This window comes from Eleutherodactylus coqui, chromosome 5 (assembly GCF_035609145.1).
Source record: "Eleutherodactylus coqui strain aEleCoq1 chromosome 5, aEleCoq1.hap1, whole genome shotgun sequence".
Lineage (NCBI taxonomy): Eukaryota > Metazoa > Chordata > Amphibia > Anura > Eleutherodactylidae > Eleutherodactylus > Eleutherodactylus coqui.
This window is the reverse complement of record NC_089841.1, coordinates 276,269,485-276,290,341: the sequence shown is the minus strand read 5'-3', so window position 1 is coordinate 276,290,341 and position 20,857 is coordinate 276,269,485. Positions and strand designations below refer to the sequence as shown.

Below are 20,857 nucleotides of genomic sequence, written 5' to 3'. Positions count from 1 at the left end.
CATGCAAAGGGCTGTCACCATCGGACCCCCGGAATGTGATCAGGGGGTCCTGATGGGTCCCTGTGGAAGTCCCCTAAAGGGACAAAAAAAAAAACAAAACAAAAAAAAACACTTGTCTCCCTTTACTTTGTAAAAAAATCAAAAATACAATCACACATGTGGTATCCTTGTGCGTCGTAATGACCCAGAGAAGGAAGTTAATACATTATTTAACCCCTTAATGACATGGCCCCTTTTTTTCTTTTTTCCCCATTTCTTTTTTTCCTCCCCCCTGTTTAAAAAATCACAACTTGTCCCGCAAAAAACAAGCCCTTATATGGCCATGTCAATGGAAAAATGAAAAAGTTATGGCTCTTGAGACGCAACTGCAAAATTAGTTGAAATTCAATGATTAGACCATTTTAAAAAACCTGCCCTGGTGGGCACGACAGGGTGGTAGGAAACCCGCCACTCAAGGGGTTAAAGGTTTTCATTTTAAACGGATTTGCATTACATTATATGGGCATTAAGTGGCGCCATTCAAAAATACAACTCAACACACAAGCCTAAAATGTCTGGTAGTTAGAGGGTTAAAGGGAACCCCTGTTTATGGGAGCCCCAATGTCCTCGTGGAGGATTCCAGTTCCAACTCTTCCATAATCCTCAGCAACAACGCTTCAAAATGGATATTTAGGTAGTTAGTTAAGGCCCAATGTCCGCCAGCACACGGATCCCATCTGGTGAGTCCGGAGCGGTACCCAGCCGCGCCCACGGACATGCAGAGAGACTAACAGTGTCTTACCTCTCCGGCTCCAGCGCTGGTCTCCTCCGTGCCGGCCGGATCTTCTTTCTTCAGCACGGTGGATGCGACCGGACGCCCCGGCGACGTGCCAGACGGCTGCGCAGTCTGATCTTTAATCTCCTGCTCTCCCGCGGATCCGCCGGACGTCCACAGTGTCAGCTGCAGCTGTGCCGCGGATCGGACCGCTGCCATTGACTTCAATAAAGGCCGTCACTGCGGGATCTGTAGAAAAATGGAGCGTGCTGCGATTTCTTCCTCCGATCCGCATGCCGGGGAAAAGAAGTCACGTTCGCATGCTTTAAATTGTCTCGCAAATGCTAATGCACCCCTATGGGCGGCCAGAGCTGCGGGACTGGCACGGATGTGATAATTACAGTCCGCCTGTGGATATAACATGGGTATAAAAGGCTTACCCATAAACATACAAACTGAAGAACCAGGGACTACAGCCCTCCGCCCCGTACGCTGGGCAGCCACAGATTATACAGATTGGCGGGGCGTACGTGCGTGCCAACCAGACAGTTGGTGATTAACACGCCCCCCATTTAACCACTAGGGCGCCGTTCACACTTTACGATTTTTCTTGCGTTTTCTAGCTTCACAGCGGCGAGCACGATAGGGGGCCGTGAATCCCCCTCCATATCGCGCTGCCCACCATGTGATTCCCTGTGGATGAGAGGCATCCTCATGGTAAACAGCCTGGCATCACTTTGGGGATGCAGGGATCCTGGGGGCGGCTGGTGTCCATGGGAGACCTTGCATTGCATCTCGTGTACCTCGGACGCTGTGAGATGCTGCTGCCGACCCCATTGAGAACAAGGAGGCTGGCGGCAGCGATGTGAGAGCACGCCGGGAGATAGAACATGCTGCCGTTAGTTAGCTGTATAGCAGCGCTCATGTATTCAAAAGAATGGGGTTATAGTGGTGCGTCTTGCAGCGCACAATCACTGCGCCATTTTGGTGCCCGCGTGATGGCAGCCTAAAACAACACGAGCCGTTTTTAATGAACCGCATATGGGGGGGGGGGTTGGCTGCAGCTCAGAAACGCACAAAAAGCGCAAAGTGAGAACATAGCCTTATAGTTCCAAGAGAGAAAGTATGTGAACCTCCATGTTAATGACTTCTCCTAGAGCTCATCGATAATACGCAGAGGACGCTGACAAGCGCGCTTCCATCATCTCCCGCATAGATGTTCTCTGGAGGGCTGCAGGAGCCTTGCTAAACGCCTGGCTGTACATTAATCCTCATTACACGGTAACGTTTGCTACAATGTTACTCAGTAGAACAAAGTGTTCTTGTCTCAGTAAGAGAAACAAAGTAAACTTGTAGAGATCACAGCTCTTAATGGCTAACAAGACGTGAGGTTAATAGGGGGAGCTTTCAGGAAACTTGGGTCTCTTCACCAGGCATGGTGCAAACATGGGAATAGCAGCCTGGGGTCCCATTGGCTTCAATGAGTGCCTGTAATTACAATCGCCGGCCACTACACGGGGGGGAGCAGCACTTCCGCCCGGACCCCGGTGTATCCCAGCGGGTGCTACCTGGACGACCCATTCAATGTCTGCTGAGTGACTCCCAGCCTGAGTGGTCGGCCGTCGGTTTAAACACAAAGAGAACTCATTTAGTCGGCGGTTCCAGTGAATGAAGACGTCTGAGCGATCAGCAAACGAGCCAACCGATATCCTCATGCCTGCATAAAACGACCGATGAGCGAGAAGTGAACACATTCTCATCCGTCGTTCTATCGTTACACTGACCCATCATCATTCAGAGTCCAATGATCCAGCGAGGTCTTCTCAACGAGAATCATGTGGTATAAAAGCACCATAAATCCTTCATTAACTCACAGATTAGAGTGCGGGGTTCTGTTGAAGAGACTCGGGGCGGTCTAAAAATGGTATGCTACTATCTCTTCTTATTGTTAGGCATTAAGCAGCATGATATCTACCAGACTTTAGGTATTTTAATATACCATGCCTGTATAATATATCAGGGGTCAGTACAGAGATCTCTCCCATCATCTATTATACCCAGGACTATAACAAGGGGGCGCTCTAATAACTATGTATAATATATCAGGGGTCAGTACTGAGATCTCTCCCATCATCTATTATACCAGGACTGTAACAAGGGGGCGCTCTAATAACTATGTATAGATATATCAGGGGTCAGTGCAGAGATCTCTCCCATCATCTATTATACCCAGGACTGTAACAAGGGGGCGCTCTAATAACTATGTATAATATATCAGGGGTCAGTACAGAGATCTCTCCCATCATCTATTATACCCAGGACTGTAACAAGGGGGCGCTCTAATAACTATGTATAAATATATCAGGGGTCAGTACAGAGATCTCTCCCATCTATTATACTCAGGACTGTAACAAGGGGGCGCTCTAATAACTATGTATAGATATATCAGGGGTCAGTACAGAGATCTCTCCCATCATCTATTATACCCAGGACTATAACAAGGGGGCGCTCTAATAACTATGTATAGATATATCAGGGGTCAGTACAGAGATCTCTCCCATCATTTATTATATCCAGGACTATAACAAGGGGGCGCTCTAATAACTATGTACAGATGTATCAGGGGTCAGTACAGAGATCTCTCCCATCATCTATTATACCCAGGACTGTAACAAGGGGGCGCTCTAATAACTATGTATAATATATCAGGGGTCAGTACAGAGATCTCTCCCATCTATTATACTCAGGACTGTAACAAGGGGGCACTCTAATAACTATGTATAGATATATCAGGGGTCAGTACAGAGATCTCTCCATCATCTATTATACCCAGGACTGTAACAAGGGGGCGCTCTAATAACTATGTATAGATATATCAGGGGTCAGTACAGAGATCTCTCCCATCATCTATTATGCTCAGGACTGTAACAAGGGGGCGCTCTAATAACTATGTATAGATATATCAGGGGTCAGTACAGAGATCTCTCCCATCATCTATTATGCTCAGGACTGTAACAAGGGGGCGCTCTAATAACAATGAATAGATATTTCAGGGGTCAGTACAGAGATCTCCCCCACCATCTATTATACCCAGGACTGTAACAAGGGGGCGCTCTAATAACTATGTATAGATATATCAGGGGTTAGTACAGAGATCTCTCCCATCATCTATTATACCAGGACTGTAACAAGGGAGCGCTCTAATAACTATGTATAGATATATCAGTGGTCAGTACAGAGATCTCTCCCATCATCTATTATACCCAGGACTATAACAAGGGGGCGCTCTAATAACTATGTATAGATATATCAGGGGTCAGTACAGAGATCTCTCCCATCATTTATTATATCCAGGACTATAACAAGGGGGTGCTCTAATAACTATGTACAGATGTATCAGGGGTCAGTACAGAGATCTCTCCCATCATCTATTATACCCAGGACTGTAACAAGGGGGCGCTCTAATAACTATGTATAATATATCAGGGGTCAGTACAGAGATCTCTCCCATCTATTATACTCAGGACTGTAACAAGGGGGCGCTCTAATAACTATGTATAGATATATCAGGGGTCAGTACAGAGATCTCTCCCATCTATTATACTCAGGACTGTAACAAGGGGGCGCTCTAATAACTATGTATAGATATATCAGGGGTTAGTACAGAGATCTCTCCCATCATCTATTATACCCAGGACTATAACAAGGGGGCGCTCTAATAACTATGTATAATATATCAGGGGTCAGTACAGAGATCTTTCCCATCATTTATTATATCCAGGACTATAACAAGCGGGCGCTCTAATAACTATGTACAGATGTATCAGGGGTCAGTACAGAGATCTCTCCCATCATCTATTATACCCAGGACTGTAACAAGGGGGCGCTCTAATAACTATGTATAGATATATCAGGGGTCAGTACAGAGATCTCTCCCATCATCTATTATACCCAGGACTGTAACAAGGGGGCACTCTAATAACTATGTATAATATATCAGTAGTCAGTACAGAGATCTCTCATCATCTATTATACCCAGGACTGTAACAAGGGGGCGCTCTAATAACAATGAATAGATATTTCAGGGGTCAGTACAGAGATCTCCCCCACCATCTATTATACCCAGGACTGTAACAAGGGGGCGCTCTAATAACTATGTATAGATATATCAGGGGTCAGTACAGAGATCTCTCCCATCATTTATTATATCCAGGACTGTAACAAGGGGGCGCTCTAATAACTATGTATAGATATATCAGGGGTCAGTACAGAGATCTCTCCCATCATTTATTATATCCAGGACTGTAACAAGGGGGCGCTCTAATAACTATGTATAATATATCAGAGGTCAGTATAGAGATCTCTGCCATCATCTATTATACCCAGGACTGTAACAAGGGGGCGCTCTAATAACTATGTATAGATATATCAGGGGTCAGTACAGAGATCTCTGCCATCATCTATTATACCCAGGACTGTAACAAGGGGGCGCTCTAATAACTATGTATAGATATATCAAGGGTCAGTACAGAGATCTCTGCCATCATCTATTATACCCAGGACTGTAACAAGGGGGCGCTCTAATAACTATGTATAGATATATCAGGGGTCAGTACAGAGATCTCTCCCATCATCTATTATGCCCAGGACTGTAACAAGGGGCGCTCTAATAACTATGTATAATATATCAGGGGTCAGTGCAGAGATCTCTCCCATTATCTATTATACCCAGCACTCTAATAAGGGGGCGCTCTAATAACTATGTATAGATATATCAGGGGTCAGTACACAGATCTCTCCCATCATCTATTATACCCAGGACTGTAACAAGGGGGCGCTCTAATAACTATGTATAGATATATCAGGGGTCAGTACAGAGATCTCTCACATCATTTATTATATCCAGGACTGTAACAAGGGGGCGCTCTCTATGTCTAGAGGAAAGAAGGTCCCATCACCAACACAGAAGGGGGTTCTTTACTGTAAGAGCAGTGAGACTGTGGAACTCTCTGCCTGAGGATGTGGTGATGGGGAACTTGATAAAAGGATTCAAGAAGGGCCGGAGTGTTTCTCTAGAGTGTTACTATATTACATGTTATAGTCACCGATTACTCGGGTCGGTGATCCGCGGATTATTTTGATCACCAGACTGAAGTTGGGAAGGAATTTTTCCCCCTTAAATAAGGAAATTTTGCTTTTTTGCCTTCTTCTGGATAAACATTAGTGTGTGTTATAAATATATATATAATGGGGAGGGGGGGGGGGGGGAGGGTAGTAGGCTGAACTCGAACAGGTGTCTTCTATCAGGCTAAACAGGTATGTTCTTATGTCCTTCACCCAGAAGTATCGAGGTACAAATTACCCGCTACACGATATATTTAGAGCCTGGTTCAGAAATGGCGCCAAACTGGGCGTGTCACAAACATGAAGAAACCGTCAGTTTGACATCCGAAGCCGTCCTGAACATTCAGTAGCGGATTGTAAATAGCCCTCAAAAATCAACTCTGAGAAGATCCCTGCAAATTGAAGTATCACGAACGGCGCGTCAGCGAGTGCCGAAATCTGAAACCATACCGAATAACGGGAGCAGGAAGGGACAGAGCGCAACGAAGCTGGACCTGGGGATTACCATGCGTGGCTGCTGGCTGACTGCTGTAAGCCATGATGGACAAAGCAGGGTATCCATCAGGCCATGTAAAGTCCCAAACTGTGAGCTACTGAAATCCCCAGCTGACCGACCAAACACCACCGCACAACCAGAAACTCTAAATTTGGTGTGCCAGAAACAGGAAAATGGATCCGATTTTCTTTGGACCAATGGTGAATCCCCCATTTATGTGGATATGCTGAAACAGTTTTACAACCAACACCAGTAGAAAGGATGTACAGCTTTTTTCAACCAGATTGGGCAACGTGCCACATGCAATTTTCTATCTGTCGGGAGATTTAAAGCACAAAGTGTTCACCAATAAAAAACATACCCTGCAGGAGCTCAAGGGGGACATTAGGAACACTATCTGCAGAATTAATGTTGAAGAGCTGCAGGCAGTATCAGCCAACACCATGCAATGTGCCCAGAGTGCATAGAAGTGAAGGGGGAAGTACTGCCAGCATTTGTTGTGACATTTGGGTAAGTCACCTGCTCCTTCCTATCACAGCATTGTGGGCTACTTTCCCATCACCCACCCAGAGGAGAGCATAAAGGGGATGACAGATTCCCTTTAAGGTCTTATGAGATCATCCAAAATCTCTCCAATCCACACACAGTATAAAATACTCACTGAGCCCCTTGGAAATGATTATTAACTTCTTCATAGAAATATGTGGCCTCTTTGGCTTGATCAGGTCCTCCACCGTCACCGCGGCCATGGCGTTAATGCTTGTCGATGCTGTGCTGTTGGGATAGAAGCACGAATGAGACAGCGGAAGAGACTGCAGGAAATACTACTGATCGCACACGAATGCCAATACCTGAGCGTCCCGCTGTATGCAGAGGCCAGGAACAGACCTGGGATCCCCGGATATTGTTCGAAGATCTCCAGCACCAGGAATGGAATGTACTAGAAGAAAGCAGGAATTAATTTGGCGCTTTTCATGGGCTAAATGCCTGTGGTCGCCCCAATATGCCAGCCTGGACTCACAATGTCACCTGATGGAGTTTATTAGAGATTAGTTATTTGTGTTCCCCCTTGTATCTCCATACACTGATATGTGGGCTAGTTAAAGGGAAACGGCCAGCTGAAACATGCTGTATAAGCTGCAGGCATGATGTTGTAGAGCCGGAGGAGCCGAGCAGATTCATAGATCGCTTATGGGGTAAGATTCCATAAAACCTCTTCTTTAGTCACATAAACCTCTGGTCATTCTGAGTTTAGAGGTCTGGTGGGCGGAGCCATCAATGGGCGGAGCCTCCCCAGCGCGTATATTGTATTTCTGCCGCACTTCAGTAGCAGTGAGGGATTCCAGTGACCTCCTTGGTTGTTGGGTACACACACCCCTTTTGAGATGTGCCCGAGTGCTAGTTCATGAGCCCCGCAGCCTTTGACATAACCGCTAGCAGCCCCGTAGGAGGGTCGGTGGCACCCTGCAGCGCCTGCCAGCGTTACAGTTCTACTGTGTTGCCCGCTGTTCTCACCCCCTGCAGGCTGCTGTTCTCTCTTGTGACATAGGCACAGCGCTCCCAGTCACTTAATGTACTCACGCCGGGTCTGACCACCGACTGTCCGCACCGATCCAGCCTTCTAGAATAAGACACGCGGGATGTAGCGGATCTGCCGATCAGGATATACTTCTTCCAGCCTTATTATTGGAGGGTGGATCGGTGCGGACAGTCGGGGGTCACACCACGGCTGAGTACATTAGGTGGCCGGGAGTTGCTCTGCTGATCTCACAACAGGGAACAGCAGCCTGCAAGGGGTTAATAACATCGGCCAACAGGGGCTTCGTAAGGTAGAACTTGTGCACGCCCCCCGCGGGGCTCGTCAACTAGCACTCCTGCACATCTCCAAAGGGGGGCGTGTACCCAACAACCAATGAGGGTGCTGGAATCGCTCACCGCTACTTAAGTGCGGCTGAAATACAATATATGCCACCCCTGCCTACTTTACTGACAAGACCGCCCACTGGACCTTTACCGACAAGACCGCCCACTGGACCTTTACCGACAAGACCGCCCACTGGACCTTTACCGACAAGACCGCCCACTGGACCTTTACCGACAAGACCGCCCACTGGACCTTTACGTCAAGAATATGAGATTTTTATGAACAAAAGGCAAGTTGTCATGGGAGTGGCTTGGATGCAATGAGTTCAGCTTGGGCCCCCCGCTCTACTGCTATTGATGACTGCCGGCAGTGACCTACCTGAAATATTCTACTGCACTGGTGGGTCTCTTAGGTGGCCCATTGATGCAGCGTTATCAGCAAGGGATAGAGTTTTACAGGATTAAGGGCACAAACTGCAAAATACATGCATCCCCCCCAAAAAGAAAAAAATACCCATCTGTTAGAAGCTGCGTTATATAGTAGGTGCCGCTGTACGGGCTCTGCCTGTAACCAGGTAAGTAACCGCAGTCTGAGTGATCGGGGCAGAGGCAGAGGGCCTTGGGTCTGCCAGGCTTAGCAGTAATTGCAGCCCCTGCGCCCCCTATAGGTATATATCATCCTGCTCAGCTCCTCCCGCTCTATAAGCTGCAGCGAGTAGATTGTACTGTATGTGCGATGTCACACATCAACTATATATGAGAATACAGGGGAGCTGTAAGAGATTCCAAGGGTGCGATCCGAGAAGATAATGGGATTCAGAATGGGGAAATGTTATGGTCTTATAGAATAAGAAGAAGCATGACGACGTGCTCAGCAGGAGTGCCCAGCAGGAGCGCCCGCGGTGGGACGCGGCCAGCAGGAGCGCCCCGCGGGGGACCGCGCCCGGCAGGAGCGCCCCGCGGGGAATCCGCGCCCGGCAGGAGCGCCCCGCGGGGAATCCGCGCCCGGCAGGAGCGCCCCGCGGCGGGACGCGCCCGGCAGGAGCGCCCGCGGCGGGACGCGCCCGGCAGGAGCGCCCGCAGGAGTGCCCGCAGGGGACGCACTCTGTACGGGTACTCAGTATCTGCAGATGTAAAGTGGTAACACCAAACTGCGTATCTGACAAGCTCCAGGCTCCTGCAGCGGGCTCACCTCCCATCGCTCCATGTGAAGCAGATACAAGTAGCGCACATAAAAGTCAATTATTACTGTGACAATGAGGCCATAATGGCAGGTAATGGTTTTTATAACAGGTCACAGTCCTGCTGGCTCCCTGAATAAGTGACTAGATAACTACCTGGTCAGGAGCCGAGACGTATCCAGCAAGGAGGGGGTCACAGTTCAGGTAGAAGGTGAACATCACAATGCCACAGATGACCGCACTTGAAATGATGATGCAGAGGCCCACTTGATTCACCAAGATTGCGCTATAAGAAAGAAGACTCTTAGACCCTCATCCAACCGAAACCAAGAGGAGCAGAAGAGGAGCAGTTAAAGGGGTTTTATGGAAATCCAATAATAATGGCCTCGATAGACCACTCTGGACCCCCGCAGACCAGCTCCTTCAGGGCAGTGGTGCTCGGGTGAGCGTGGAGACCTCTGCATGCGAGGCACAGTGCATTTCATCATGGCCGGGCCTCTTATAGCAGCGCCATCCCATAACCAGTTGGTAGAATTATCAGAATTGATCGCTTTGGCGAAGGCAGGTTAAAATGGTGTGCTTGGCAAAGCATTGCTGACGGCTTGATGGACCGTCACCATAAACTAACCCATCTGCTTCCCGAGGTGCCCACCTATAAGGTCCGCGCCGGACGGAGATCAGACCTGTAGCCTTCATCGGAGAGTGCACACCTGGGACTCAGAGGAGACTTTACAGCGCCGGCTCCCTGTCACCTGCCGTAACCAGGGCATAAGTTAGTTTATGGTGCTTCAGGCAGGTAAAAGGTTCCATTCACACTATTATAACTTCTATCAGCAGAGTAGTTTGACAACTTATCCTTATCTGACAAGAAGCTTTAGATTTATGCTCTTCAGCACCTACACAAATAGGCTTGGTACAAGAAGAGCAGGGAGGAACGTCTAGACACATTTTACATGACATGTTCCTGCACTCCTTGGTCCTGTAGGGTAATGGGTCCTACCTAGTGAGGTGGAGGTATGGCCAGGCATGTGCTTGACTGCTTCCATAACTCCCATAGAAGTGAATGACGAGACACGGACAAGCGCAACCACCTCCTCGTCTATTCTCCACCTAGATGTGCCAGGAAAAGCCCTTGTGCTGGGAGGTGGTGCGAGTCCGAGGGGTGGAAACCCAAACCGATACGCACGACTTATTCTATGGAGAAGTGATTAATCGGGCATAAACATGTAGGTAGCTAAAGGTAAGTCTAAGCGATTGGCGTCGGGCGCGGTACTCACAGTTTAGCTTGACTCTCAGATTTACAGGATATGTAGCGCTGAACCTGCGCCTGGTGGACCCCATACATGGACAGCCACAGGAAGGTGCTGCCGCAGACAAAGGTCCAGAAGGTGTACCGCCTGCGAGGGTCTGGATCAAAGCTGCGATAGAGAATATCCCTGTCAGGTAGACATCTGTACCAACTGGTCAGTCAGGGCCCCTCGGGGCCCCAGGCTTTATGGCTAAGAATTCTAAGCATTCTCTTCATAATGTTATCTGCCAAACCCAACTTTACTCCTGTTAGCGCTGTCCGAATTCACAGGTTTACCAAAAAGAATCCATTTTGACCAAACCGGATGTTTGTAGATTTTAGGTAAGGGCAATCTCCGGCGCAGAGTCTGAACTTTGTTTTCAGGTGGAACCAGGTGAGCTGCTGATTGCGTAACCCCTTTGTGAGACGCAGACGGCTGTATACGTCCGGACTACATATACCCCACCAGTTATATAGCCGCCCACAGCATATACTATGTATGGAGCAGGCTCGGGATCCAGAGGCCATCGCCGACCCCCAACAGCCATGATCAGAGGTAACTCAGGGCGCGGCTGCTGGCCCTTTAAATACCACTCTTCGCTCTGACAGTGGCATTTAAATGTCCCCATCAATCAGGTGTCATGGCAGGCGGGCCCCTCTCGAGGGCTCCCACAGCTGCCATGAAAGGATGTGCCTGGGGCACCTTTGTAGTAGGTAGTCTGTTAAGATCCAGTATGGTGCCATATACTATGTAAGTGATCAAACGCTGCAAGTTCAGGTCTCCAATACGGACAAAGAGAAAGGAAATAAAGGTTAAAAAGATTTTCCAGTCATCACATGAAAAAAAAGGGGATTCCCGCCTGCGCCGGGGGTCGGGAAGCAGACAGGAGGAATCCCCTGGGAACAGACCCCAATGACTAGAATGGGGGCCATTTGCCTTCCACTCCGATGTGCGGCTTCCGGTCAGATGAAAGGTCCGGCAGCCGAGCTTTTTCTTTTGGTATTTTGTGCCGGATCTGAACCCACAACGGAGGTCCGAGAGGAGATATGAGAGCACCGGCACCGCACCGGCACCCCACCGCACCCCACCCCACCGCACCCCATCCCACCCCACCGCACCGCACCCCACCGCACCCCACCACACCGCACCCCACCGCACCCCACCACACCGCACCGGCACCGCACCCCACCGCACCACACCGGCACCCCACCCCACCCCACCGCACCCCACCGCACCGGGGGATTTAATGTATTTAATGTATTAGTAATCCTGCATGCTGAAATAACGATTAAATACAAAGCAGCCAAAGCGTCGCATGTTCCCATACTGGTACCAATAAAATAGAGGTCGCCCCGCCAACAACGAGCGCTCACAATAGATCACCTATATATATATATATATATATATATATATATATATATACACACATACACACACACACACACACACACACACACACATTTACTCCACGCATCTGATCTGTTTTAATGGTTTTTCATTCTGTTGTCTGTAAATGAATGCGGGGGGTTGCCATCTTGACCTTGTTGGTTTACAGCTGCCTTATGGGCCATAGGAGACAGTGGACAGGAGGAGACCATTGACTTCAATTGGGAAGTGTCTCCTAAGCATGCTCTATGCAGGGGTTGTTGTACAGTGAGGGGGAGGAGGTGAGCTGTGACATCACCTATTGTGAATAGTTGATCCTGTGTTATCTATATATAGGTGTCACCTATCAGTGTAATCCTGTCTGCACAGGGAGGGGGAGGAGGTGAGCTGTGACTATTGTGAATGGTGGCTCCTGTGTTATCTATATATAGGTGTCTCCTCTCAGTGTAATCCTGTCTGTGCAGGGAGGGGAGGAGGTGAGCTGTGACTATTGTGAATGGTGGCTCCTGTGTTATCTATATATAGGTGTCTCCTCTCAGTGTAATCCTGTCTGTGTAGGGAGGGGAGGAGGTGAGCTGTGACTATTGTGAATGGTGGCTCCTGTGTTATCTATATATAGGTGTATCCTCTCAGTGTAATGCTGTCTGTACAGGGAGAGGAGGGGGTTATCTGTGACTATTGTGAATGGTGGCTCCTGTGTTATCTATATATAGGTGTCTCCTCTCAGTGTAATCCTGTCTGTACAGGGAGGAGAGGAGGTGAGCTGTGACTATTGTGAATGATGGCTCCTGTGTTACCTATATATAGGTGTCTCCTCTCAGTGTAATCCTGTCTGTACAGGTAGGGGAGGGGAGGGGAGGAGGTGAGCTGTGACTATTGTGAATGGTGGGTCCTGTGTTATCTATATATAGGTGTCTCCTCTCAGTGTAATCCTGTCTGTACAGGGAGGGGAGGAGGGGAGCTGTGACTATTGTGAATGGTGGGTCCTGTGTTATCTATTTTTGTAGACCTATTAGTGTAATCCTGTCTGCACAGGGAGGGGGAGGAGGTGAGCTGTGACTATTGTGAATGGTGGCTCCTGTGTTATCTATATATAGGTGTCTCCTCTCAGTGTAATCCTGTCTGTACAGGGAGGGGAGGAGGTGAGCTGTGACTATTGTGAATGGTGGCTCCTGTGTTATCTATATATAGGTGTTTGCTCTCAGTGTAATGCTGTCTGTACAGGGAGGGGAGGAGGTGAGCTGTGACTATTGTGAATGGTGGGTCCTGTGTTATCTATATATAGGTGTCTCCTCTCAATGTAATCCTGTCTGTACAGGGAGGGGAGGAGGTGAGCTGTGACTATTGTGAATGGTGGCTCCTGTGTTATCTATATATAGGTGTTTGCTCTCAGTGTAATGCTGTCGGTACAGGGAGGGGAGGAGGTGAGCTGTGACTATTGTGAATGCTGGCTCCTGTGTTATCTATGTATAGGTGTCTCATCTCAGTATAATCCTGTGCAGGGAGGGGAGGAGGTGAGCTGTGACTATTGTGAATGGTGGGTCCTGTGTTATCTATATACAGGTGTCACCTCTCAGTGTAATCCTGTCTGTACAGGGAGGGGGAGGAGGTGAGCTGTGACTTGTGAATGGTGGATCCTGTGCTATCTATATATAGGTGTCTCCTCTCAGTGTAATCCTACCTGTACAGGGAGGGTAGAGGAGGTGAGCTGTGACTATTGTGAATGGTGGCTCCTGTGTTATCTATATATAGGTGTTAGCTCTCAGTGTAACCCTGTCTGTGCAGTGAGGGGAGGAGGGGAGCTGTGACTATTGTGAACCCTGTGCTATCTATATATAGGTGTCTCCTCTCAGTGTAATCCTGCCTGTACAGGGAGGGTAGAGGAGGTGAGCTTTGACTATTGTGAATGGTGGATCCTGTGTTATCTATATATAGGTGTCACCTCTCAGTGTAGTCCTGTCTGTACAGGGAGGAGAGGAGGTGAGCTGTGACTATTGTGAATGATGGCTCCTGTGTTACCTATATATAGGTGTCTCCTCTCAGTGTAATCCTGTCTGTACAGGGAGGGGAGGGGAGGGGAGGAGGTGAGCTGTGACTATTGTGAATGGTGGGTCCTGTGTTATCTATATATAGGTGTCTCCTCTCAGTGTAATCCTGTCTGTACAGGGAGGGGAGGAGGGGAGCTGTGACTATTGTGAATGGTGGGTCCTGTGTTATCTATTTTTGTAGACCTATTAGTGTAATCCTGTCTGCACAGGGAGGGGGAGGAGGTGAGCTGTGACTATTGTGAATGGTGGCTCCTGTGTTATCTATATATAGGTGTCTCCTCTCAGTGTAATCCTGTCTGTGTAGGGAGGGGAGGAGGTGAGCTGTGACTATTGTGAATGGTGGCTCCTGTGTTATCTATATATAGGTGTTTGCTCTCAGTGTAATGCTGTCTGTACAGGGAGGGGAGGAGGTGAGCTGTGACTATTGTGAATGGTGGGTCCTGTGTTATCTATATATAGGTGTCTCCTCTCAGTGTAATCCTGTCTGTACAGGGAGGGGAGGAGGTGAGCTGTGACTATTGTGAATGGTGGCTCCTGTGTTATCTATTTTTGTAGACCTATTAGTGTAATCCTGTCTGTGTAGGGAGGGGAGGAGGTGAGCTGTGACTATTGTGAATGGTGGCTCCTGTGTTATCTATATATAGGTGTTTGCTCTCAGTGTAATGCTGTCTGTACAGGGAGGGGAGGAGGTGAGCTGTGACTATTGTGAATGGTGGGTCCTGTGTTATCTATATATAGGTGTCTCCTCTCAATGTAATCCTGTCTGTACAGGGAGGGGAGGAGGTGAGCTGTGACTATTGTGAATGGTGGCTCCTGTGTTATCTATATATAGGTGTTTGCTCTCAGTGTAATGCTGTCGGTACAGGGAGGGGAGGAGGTGAGCTGTGACTATTGTGAATGCTGGCTCCTGTGTTATCTATGTATAGGTGTCTCATCTCAGTATAATCCTGTGCAGGGAGGGGAGGAGGTGAGCTGTGACTATTGTGAATGGTGGGTCCTGTGTTATCTATATACAGGTGTCACCTCTCAGTGTAATCCTGTCTGTACAGGGAGGGGGAGGAGGTGAGCTGTGACTTGTGAATGGTGGATCCTGTGCTATCTATATATAGGTGTCTCCTCTCAGTGTAATCCTACCTGTACAGGGAGGGTAGAGGAGGTGAGCTGTGACTATTGTGAATGGTGGCTCCTGTGTTATCTATATATAGGTGTTAGCTCTCAGTGTAATCCTGTCTGTGCAGTGAGGGGAGGAGGGGAGCTGTGACTATTGTGAACCCTGTGCTATCTATATATAGGTGTCTCCTCTCAGTGTAATCCTGCCTGTACAGGGAGGGTAGAGGAGGTGAGCTTTGACTATTGTGAATGGTGGATCCTGTGTTATCTATATATAGGTGTCACCTCTCAGTGTAGTCCTGTCTGTACAGGGAGGAGAGGAGGTGAGCTGTGACTATTGTGAATGATGGCTCCTGTGTTACCTATATATAGGTGTCTCCTCTCAGTGTAATCCTGTCTGTACAGGGAGGGGAGGGGAGGGGAGGAGGTGAGCTGTGACTATTGTGAATGGTGGGTCCTGTGTTATCTATATATAGGTGTCTCCTCTCAGTGTAATCCTGTCTGTACAGGGAGGGGAGGAGGGGAGCTGTGACTATTGTGAATGGTGGGTCCTGTGTTATCTATATATAGGTGTCTCCTTTCAGTGTAATCCTGCCTGTGCAGGGAGGGGAGGAGGTGAGCTGTGACTATTGGGAATAATGGCTCCTGTGTTATCTATATATAGGTGTCCGCTTTCTGTGTCCTTCTGCCTCTGATGATAGTGAGATGACATCTTGAAAAGGTTCTCTGCAGAACAGGAAGTATCTGACTGAATTTTAGTGGTCAGTGTAGAAAACCACAGGAATTTAGTATTTTTTTCATCTTCAGATATAGTGACCTTGGACATTATAATTACACACACACACACACACACACACACACACACACACACACACCGCCCTCCAAAAACAAAATAATATATTATCTAACTATCTCAAAAATTCTTACAACAGTTTAACATCAAACTATTATTTATACAATATGTCATTTTCTGAGGACAGATTCCCTTTCTGCAGGGACTGGACCACCGAGGAGTCTGTGAACCCCCAGTGGGCTCCCGGAATCAGTGCATGGCACTTCCTGCACTACGTACCTCCCTGTGGGCCTCAGTGAGCAGCCGCAGCCCCAGAGGAGCAGGTTAGAGGTCTGGTCCCCCCATCTCCAGGCTGAAGCAAGTCCGTATTAATGAGAGTTGGTGACACACATTGTGCCATCACGTCTGCGCTGGAACCTCCAACTCAGCAAAAACTGAACAGACCCCATTATAGTCAATGGGTCCGGTCGGTGCAGTTCTGTTCCGTCATGGAACAGACCCGTTTGACCAGGAGATTCCCATGTACTGCTCTCCGAACGGAGCAGGAAAACGGAATCCCCACGGCAGATGGGAAGGCAATCGAATTCAAACACAGTCAGCGAAACACTAAGAAGAAGTTGCAGACTTGCTACTTTTTACTAAGCTCCTCCCAATCCATACATTAGATCCACCCACAATGGTGCCATTAAAATACAACATTATATATCAGTTAGTTGTGCAGCTGTATACATTATATATACTTACTCGCCAAAATTAATTCTGGAGTAATTTCTTGCAATATCCAGAACTACAGAAGGTCCACCAACCAGCAGAGCACCACGAATAGCGATTGCGAAGAAACCAGCGATCATCACCAGGACTTGGAATACATCTGTCCAGATCACAGCTTTCATACCGCCCTGCAGAAGACGCACACAAGGTCAGAACCTGGGAGCCTAAGATACGGCATGCAGGCTATACTTCTTGGATTGTGTTTTCTATTGGGAACCTTACAAATAGTGGACTACATAGGATTATCCAGAGAGGTACAGCCCATACTTGTAGCCTTCTGCACAGGTCGGTGACATGCAATCAATCACACCACCTGCAGGTCCCCAAAGTTAAGTTGCATTTACACACAAAGATTATTGCTCAAAAGATGGCTCTTACGCAATCATTTTGCATCATCTACTAATTGGTACTAATGTCTATTAGTACCAATTAGTAGTGTGTGAGCCGCCAAGAGCTGAATTTATTCAGAGGACCGCCTGCTCTTCTCGGAATAAATTCTTTTTGTTCTGCTGGCGGGGCTGATGGCTGAGAACAGCTGAGACAATGCAATCTTCCTGGGCAGAACACAGCATGCGGTCTGTCTTATCAGCTGTTATCAGTGCTCTACAGGCAGAGCACAGCGTGCGGTCTGTCTTATCAGCTGTTATCAGCACTCCACAGGCAGAGCACAGCGTGCGGTCTGTCTTATCAGCTGCTATCAGCGCTCCACAGGCAGAGCACAGCGTGCGGTCTGTCTTATCAGCTGTTATCAGCGCTCCACAGGCAGAGCACAGCGTGCGCTCTGTCTTATCAGCTGTTATCAGCACTCCACAGGCAGAGCACAGCGTGCGGTCTGTCTTATCAGCTGTTCTGCTGAACAATGGTTTTTAACCTGAACTGAAATCCATTGTTCAGCATAAAACTGAAAAATGGGCACATTTACATGCAACGATTATCACTCAAAAGGTGGCTTTTGAGCAATAATTGTTGTGTCTAAATGGGCCTTTACTTCTTAGTCATCTGTATGCAATGGGAAATTAATCAGTAGATACAGGGGTGACAAAAAATATGCAAACACCATACGAAATGCATGGGATTTTAATCAAGAGCACTGGACTGCCCTTCTGACCCCTGCTTGGCTTTCTCACCAAATTAGTGTTTATTTCACCTCTTGCCCTGCTCTAAGTGGTTTCGTCTCAAGCTGCTGACCAGTGGAGCCTAGTTGCTCAAGCAGATGTTGACTTCTGCCTGGCAGCATCTGTGTCGTATTACCTCCACTTCGGACTCTACAGGTCTTACTAATCCGCTTTATGATCGCATGTAACAAGGCATGCATTTCGTATGGCGTTGCCATATTTTTGTCTGCCCCCTGTATGAGCACTGCGTGTGCCTTTTTCTACTTACTATTGTTGTATAAAATGTGCATATCGCTCCTGTAGAAAACAGAGAGGCCCAGATGTCCAGTCCCGTCACTAGGTAAAAAAAGGATTGAAATAACCTAATTAGTTCTAATGTGCAGAAAGTAGAAACAATATAAAACCGGAAATACAAAGAGAAATCTCTGTGTGCGATATACGGGAGAAGGGGCGATGTCCAACTGGGGGATGCCGATGGGGAGTCAGAGGGGCTACGGAGATCTAAAGGAGAAGCTGACGGAGGAGTGAGACCCAGAAGGACTGCGTGCAGGGACCCAGCCGGACTCCGCCAGGACCCCTCCCTGCAGCTTAGGTGAAGGTGGAAAAGAACAGAAATGGAGAGAAACTTCAAGAAAAAGATTAATGGAAACAAGAAATCCCCTAAAAACCTTGGTTGAGGATTAGCGCCGGAGCGTAGATGACGATGCCGGTGTACAACATCTGCAGAAGGAAGGGAGAGCTTTAATCAGCGCACATCTCCTTATTTTGCCCCTTTATGCCCCGTGTGTACTTACAGTTCCCACAAGGAACTGGATTGTGCCAAAAAGTCGAACGCTTCTCCCAAACCGCAATTCCAAATACTGTGTTGAAGATAGAGAAACATTATGAGACGTCGTCCTGCTGGAAGACGCGGCGTGAGCAGATGAACATGGGGCAAAGTTAGCAAAAGCATGGAAGCTACATCGTGGCTCCTGCAGAAGTACGCAGCACTGATGTAAACAGGTAACATAACTCACATGGTATATACTGGTGATGCCCAGTCTGTAGAACATTGGCATGAATATGAAGGCAGTCAGCGCACTGTTTAGGGACTGACCCAGGCACATCTGAACAAACTTGGCACCGTAGCGATAAGCTTCAGCCGGTACTCCAAGCACCTGAACCGCAGACATGAAGCTCGCCGCCAAGGACAATCCGACAGGCAGAGCACTCATGCTTCTACCGCCTGTGAAGAAGTCGTCCGATGTCTTCTGCCCACCACGTGCTAGCGCATAGAACAGTCCAATACCTGTGGATCCCAGGAGCATTGCAGCAAAGACCCCATAGTCCCACAGGGAGAAAGTCAAACTGTCCCGCACATACGGAACATAATCTGCCATTGGACCTAGGAGAGACGAACATCATTAAACAACAAGTAGTCTGAAATGGAGGTCTGCTCACGTAATATAGGTTATGGCTCACTAGAAGCGCAAAAGTAAATCAAGTGCATTTATCAGCATGAGCGGTAAGTAAATCCATAGGTCATACGTGCTCCATGTGCACCGTACAGAATACACGAGGCTCAGCAGTGAAACGGTTAAACAAAATGCAACTCAGTGAAAACTCACCGTGAGGGAAGTCAGACATCCAGGAGTCACGGCTGCAAGAGATTCAGAGAGGGGAGGCAGAGAGAAGGTGCTTTATAGTGCGAGGACGGGCGGAGGGGAGGAGCTCATCACCTTACGAGGATCCAGGTGATACAGGTGCTGCAGCTACAAAAAGGAGATGGTCTGTTTTGGCTAATCTGATGGTGGACAGTAATCTTTACCGTAGTGCTAAACGGCGCCTCCTAGGTGAGGCCCAGATGTTAACAAGCTTCTGGGAAGAGCATTAATAGTATCCGCAACACAGTTACCTGCTGAGCAATAAATTCCTTCTAAAATTAGGATCAATTATCTGAAATGACAGAACACGTGCGGCCGGCGAGGCGTTCCTACATGACACAGAGGAGCTGAGACACCGAGTGTGGCAAGAATACAAGTCACAAGTCACGTCCTTCACATCATACGGACTGGAGAAGGAAAGGCCGGGGCTGCACCAACATACTTCCAAAGTTAGTAGACCTTATTAGCTTTGAGGAAGACTGCAAAAACAAGAATAGGGAAGCGCATGCATTAAATATAAGCCATAACTCAATGCACAGACTCCGGAATCGGATCTCTCAGAATACACTCCCATTATGTAAGGGTTCAGGTCATCGCTGGCGCTCCCAAAGCTCACGTTCCAGGCTCGGCTCTCCGGACAGTTTAGGGGGGACCACAGTAGTTGCACTCCTGATATTGCGGATTCTCCCAAGGACTTCATAGATACAAATATGTAGAAAGTCCCTCTACAGACCCGACCAGGTGGGTGGAAGCCCTAGCCTCCCGACCTTGCCATTCGGCACATCTGCACTAGTTGGGTAACATCATGCCATTTGTATTGTCCCACAAGGGCCAGGCCTGTTCAGAAGAGGCCAGATGTGATACGCATCATCTGAGGAGACAATGGAAACTGGGACAAGTGAATGTGTGTTTTTTACATTTTTTGTGCGATTGTTTGGGGGAGGAGTGCAGCGAGCTGAAGTGGGCAGAAGTAACTCGAGTGGGCTTTCTAACTCAGGCCTAGTCACAGAAGTGGCTACTCTACAGAGAACGATGACCCGTGCGACACAAGTAGAACTTGTAATAACAGTGGTAATCGTTCAACGCGACGCCAGTGCCTCAGAGTATGATGGAATGATGAAATAAAGAGTCCAGACTAACAGAGCTGACCAGAGGAACGCTGCTCTTACTGACTCTTGCAACTTGACAAATTGACTTAAACAATTCTTCACACAGGTTGGAAACACTTTCAGATTCCTGAACTCTCGCTCTCTCGGGAGGTAAGACAGCCAGACTCTGTTATCT

The 20,857-nt window shown here is 48.1% G+C and overlaps 1 protein-coding gene across 1 annotated transcript in view; it reads right to left on the bottom strand.

Moving 5' to 3' along the window:
• SLC5A5 (solute carrier family 5 member 5) overlaps positions 1 to 19,726 on the bottom strand; it is a 37,904-nt gene extending 18,178 nt beyond the window's left edge. The window contains exons 1-10 of the mRNA XM_066604770.1: positions 19,538 to 19,726; positions 18,947 to 19,314; positions 18,725 to 18,790; positions 18,599 to 18,650; positions 18,199 to 18,266; positions 16,789 to 16,943; positions 10,696 to 10,836; positions 9,575 to 9,704; positions 7,226 to 7,314; positions 7,036 to 7,148 (exon numbers count right to left, since the gene is read on the bottom strand). Coding sequence (XP_066460867.1) covers positions 7,036 to 7,148; positions 7,226 to 7,314; positions 9,575 to 9,704; positions 10,696 to 10,836; positions 16,789 to 16,943; positions 18,199 to 18,266; positions 18,599 to 18,650; positions 18,725 to 18,790; positions 18,947 to 19,314; positions 19,538 to 19,556 — 1,201 coding nt within the window. The 5' untranslated portion in view covers positions 19,557 to 19,726. The remainder of the gene's footprint in view (positions 1 to 7,035; positions 7,149 to 7,225; positions 7,315 to 9,574; positions 9,705 to 10,695; positions 10,837 to 16,788; positions 16,944 to 18,198; positions 18,267 to 18,598; positions 18,651 to 18,724; positions 18,791 to 18,946; positions 19,315 to 19,537) is intronic.
• Positions 19,727 to 20,857: the final 1,131 nt, after the last annotated feature.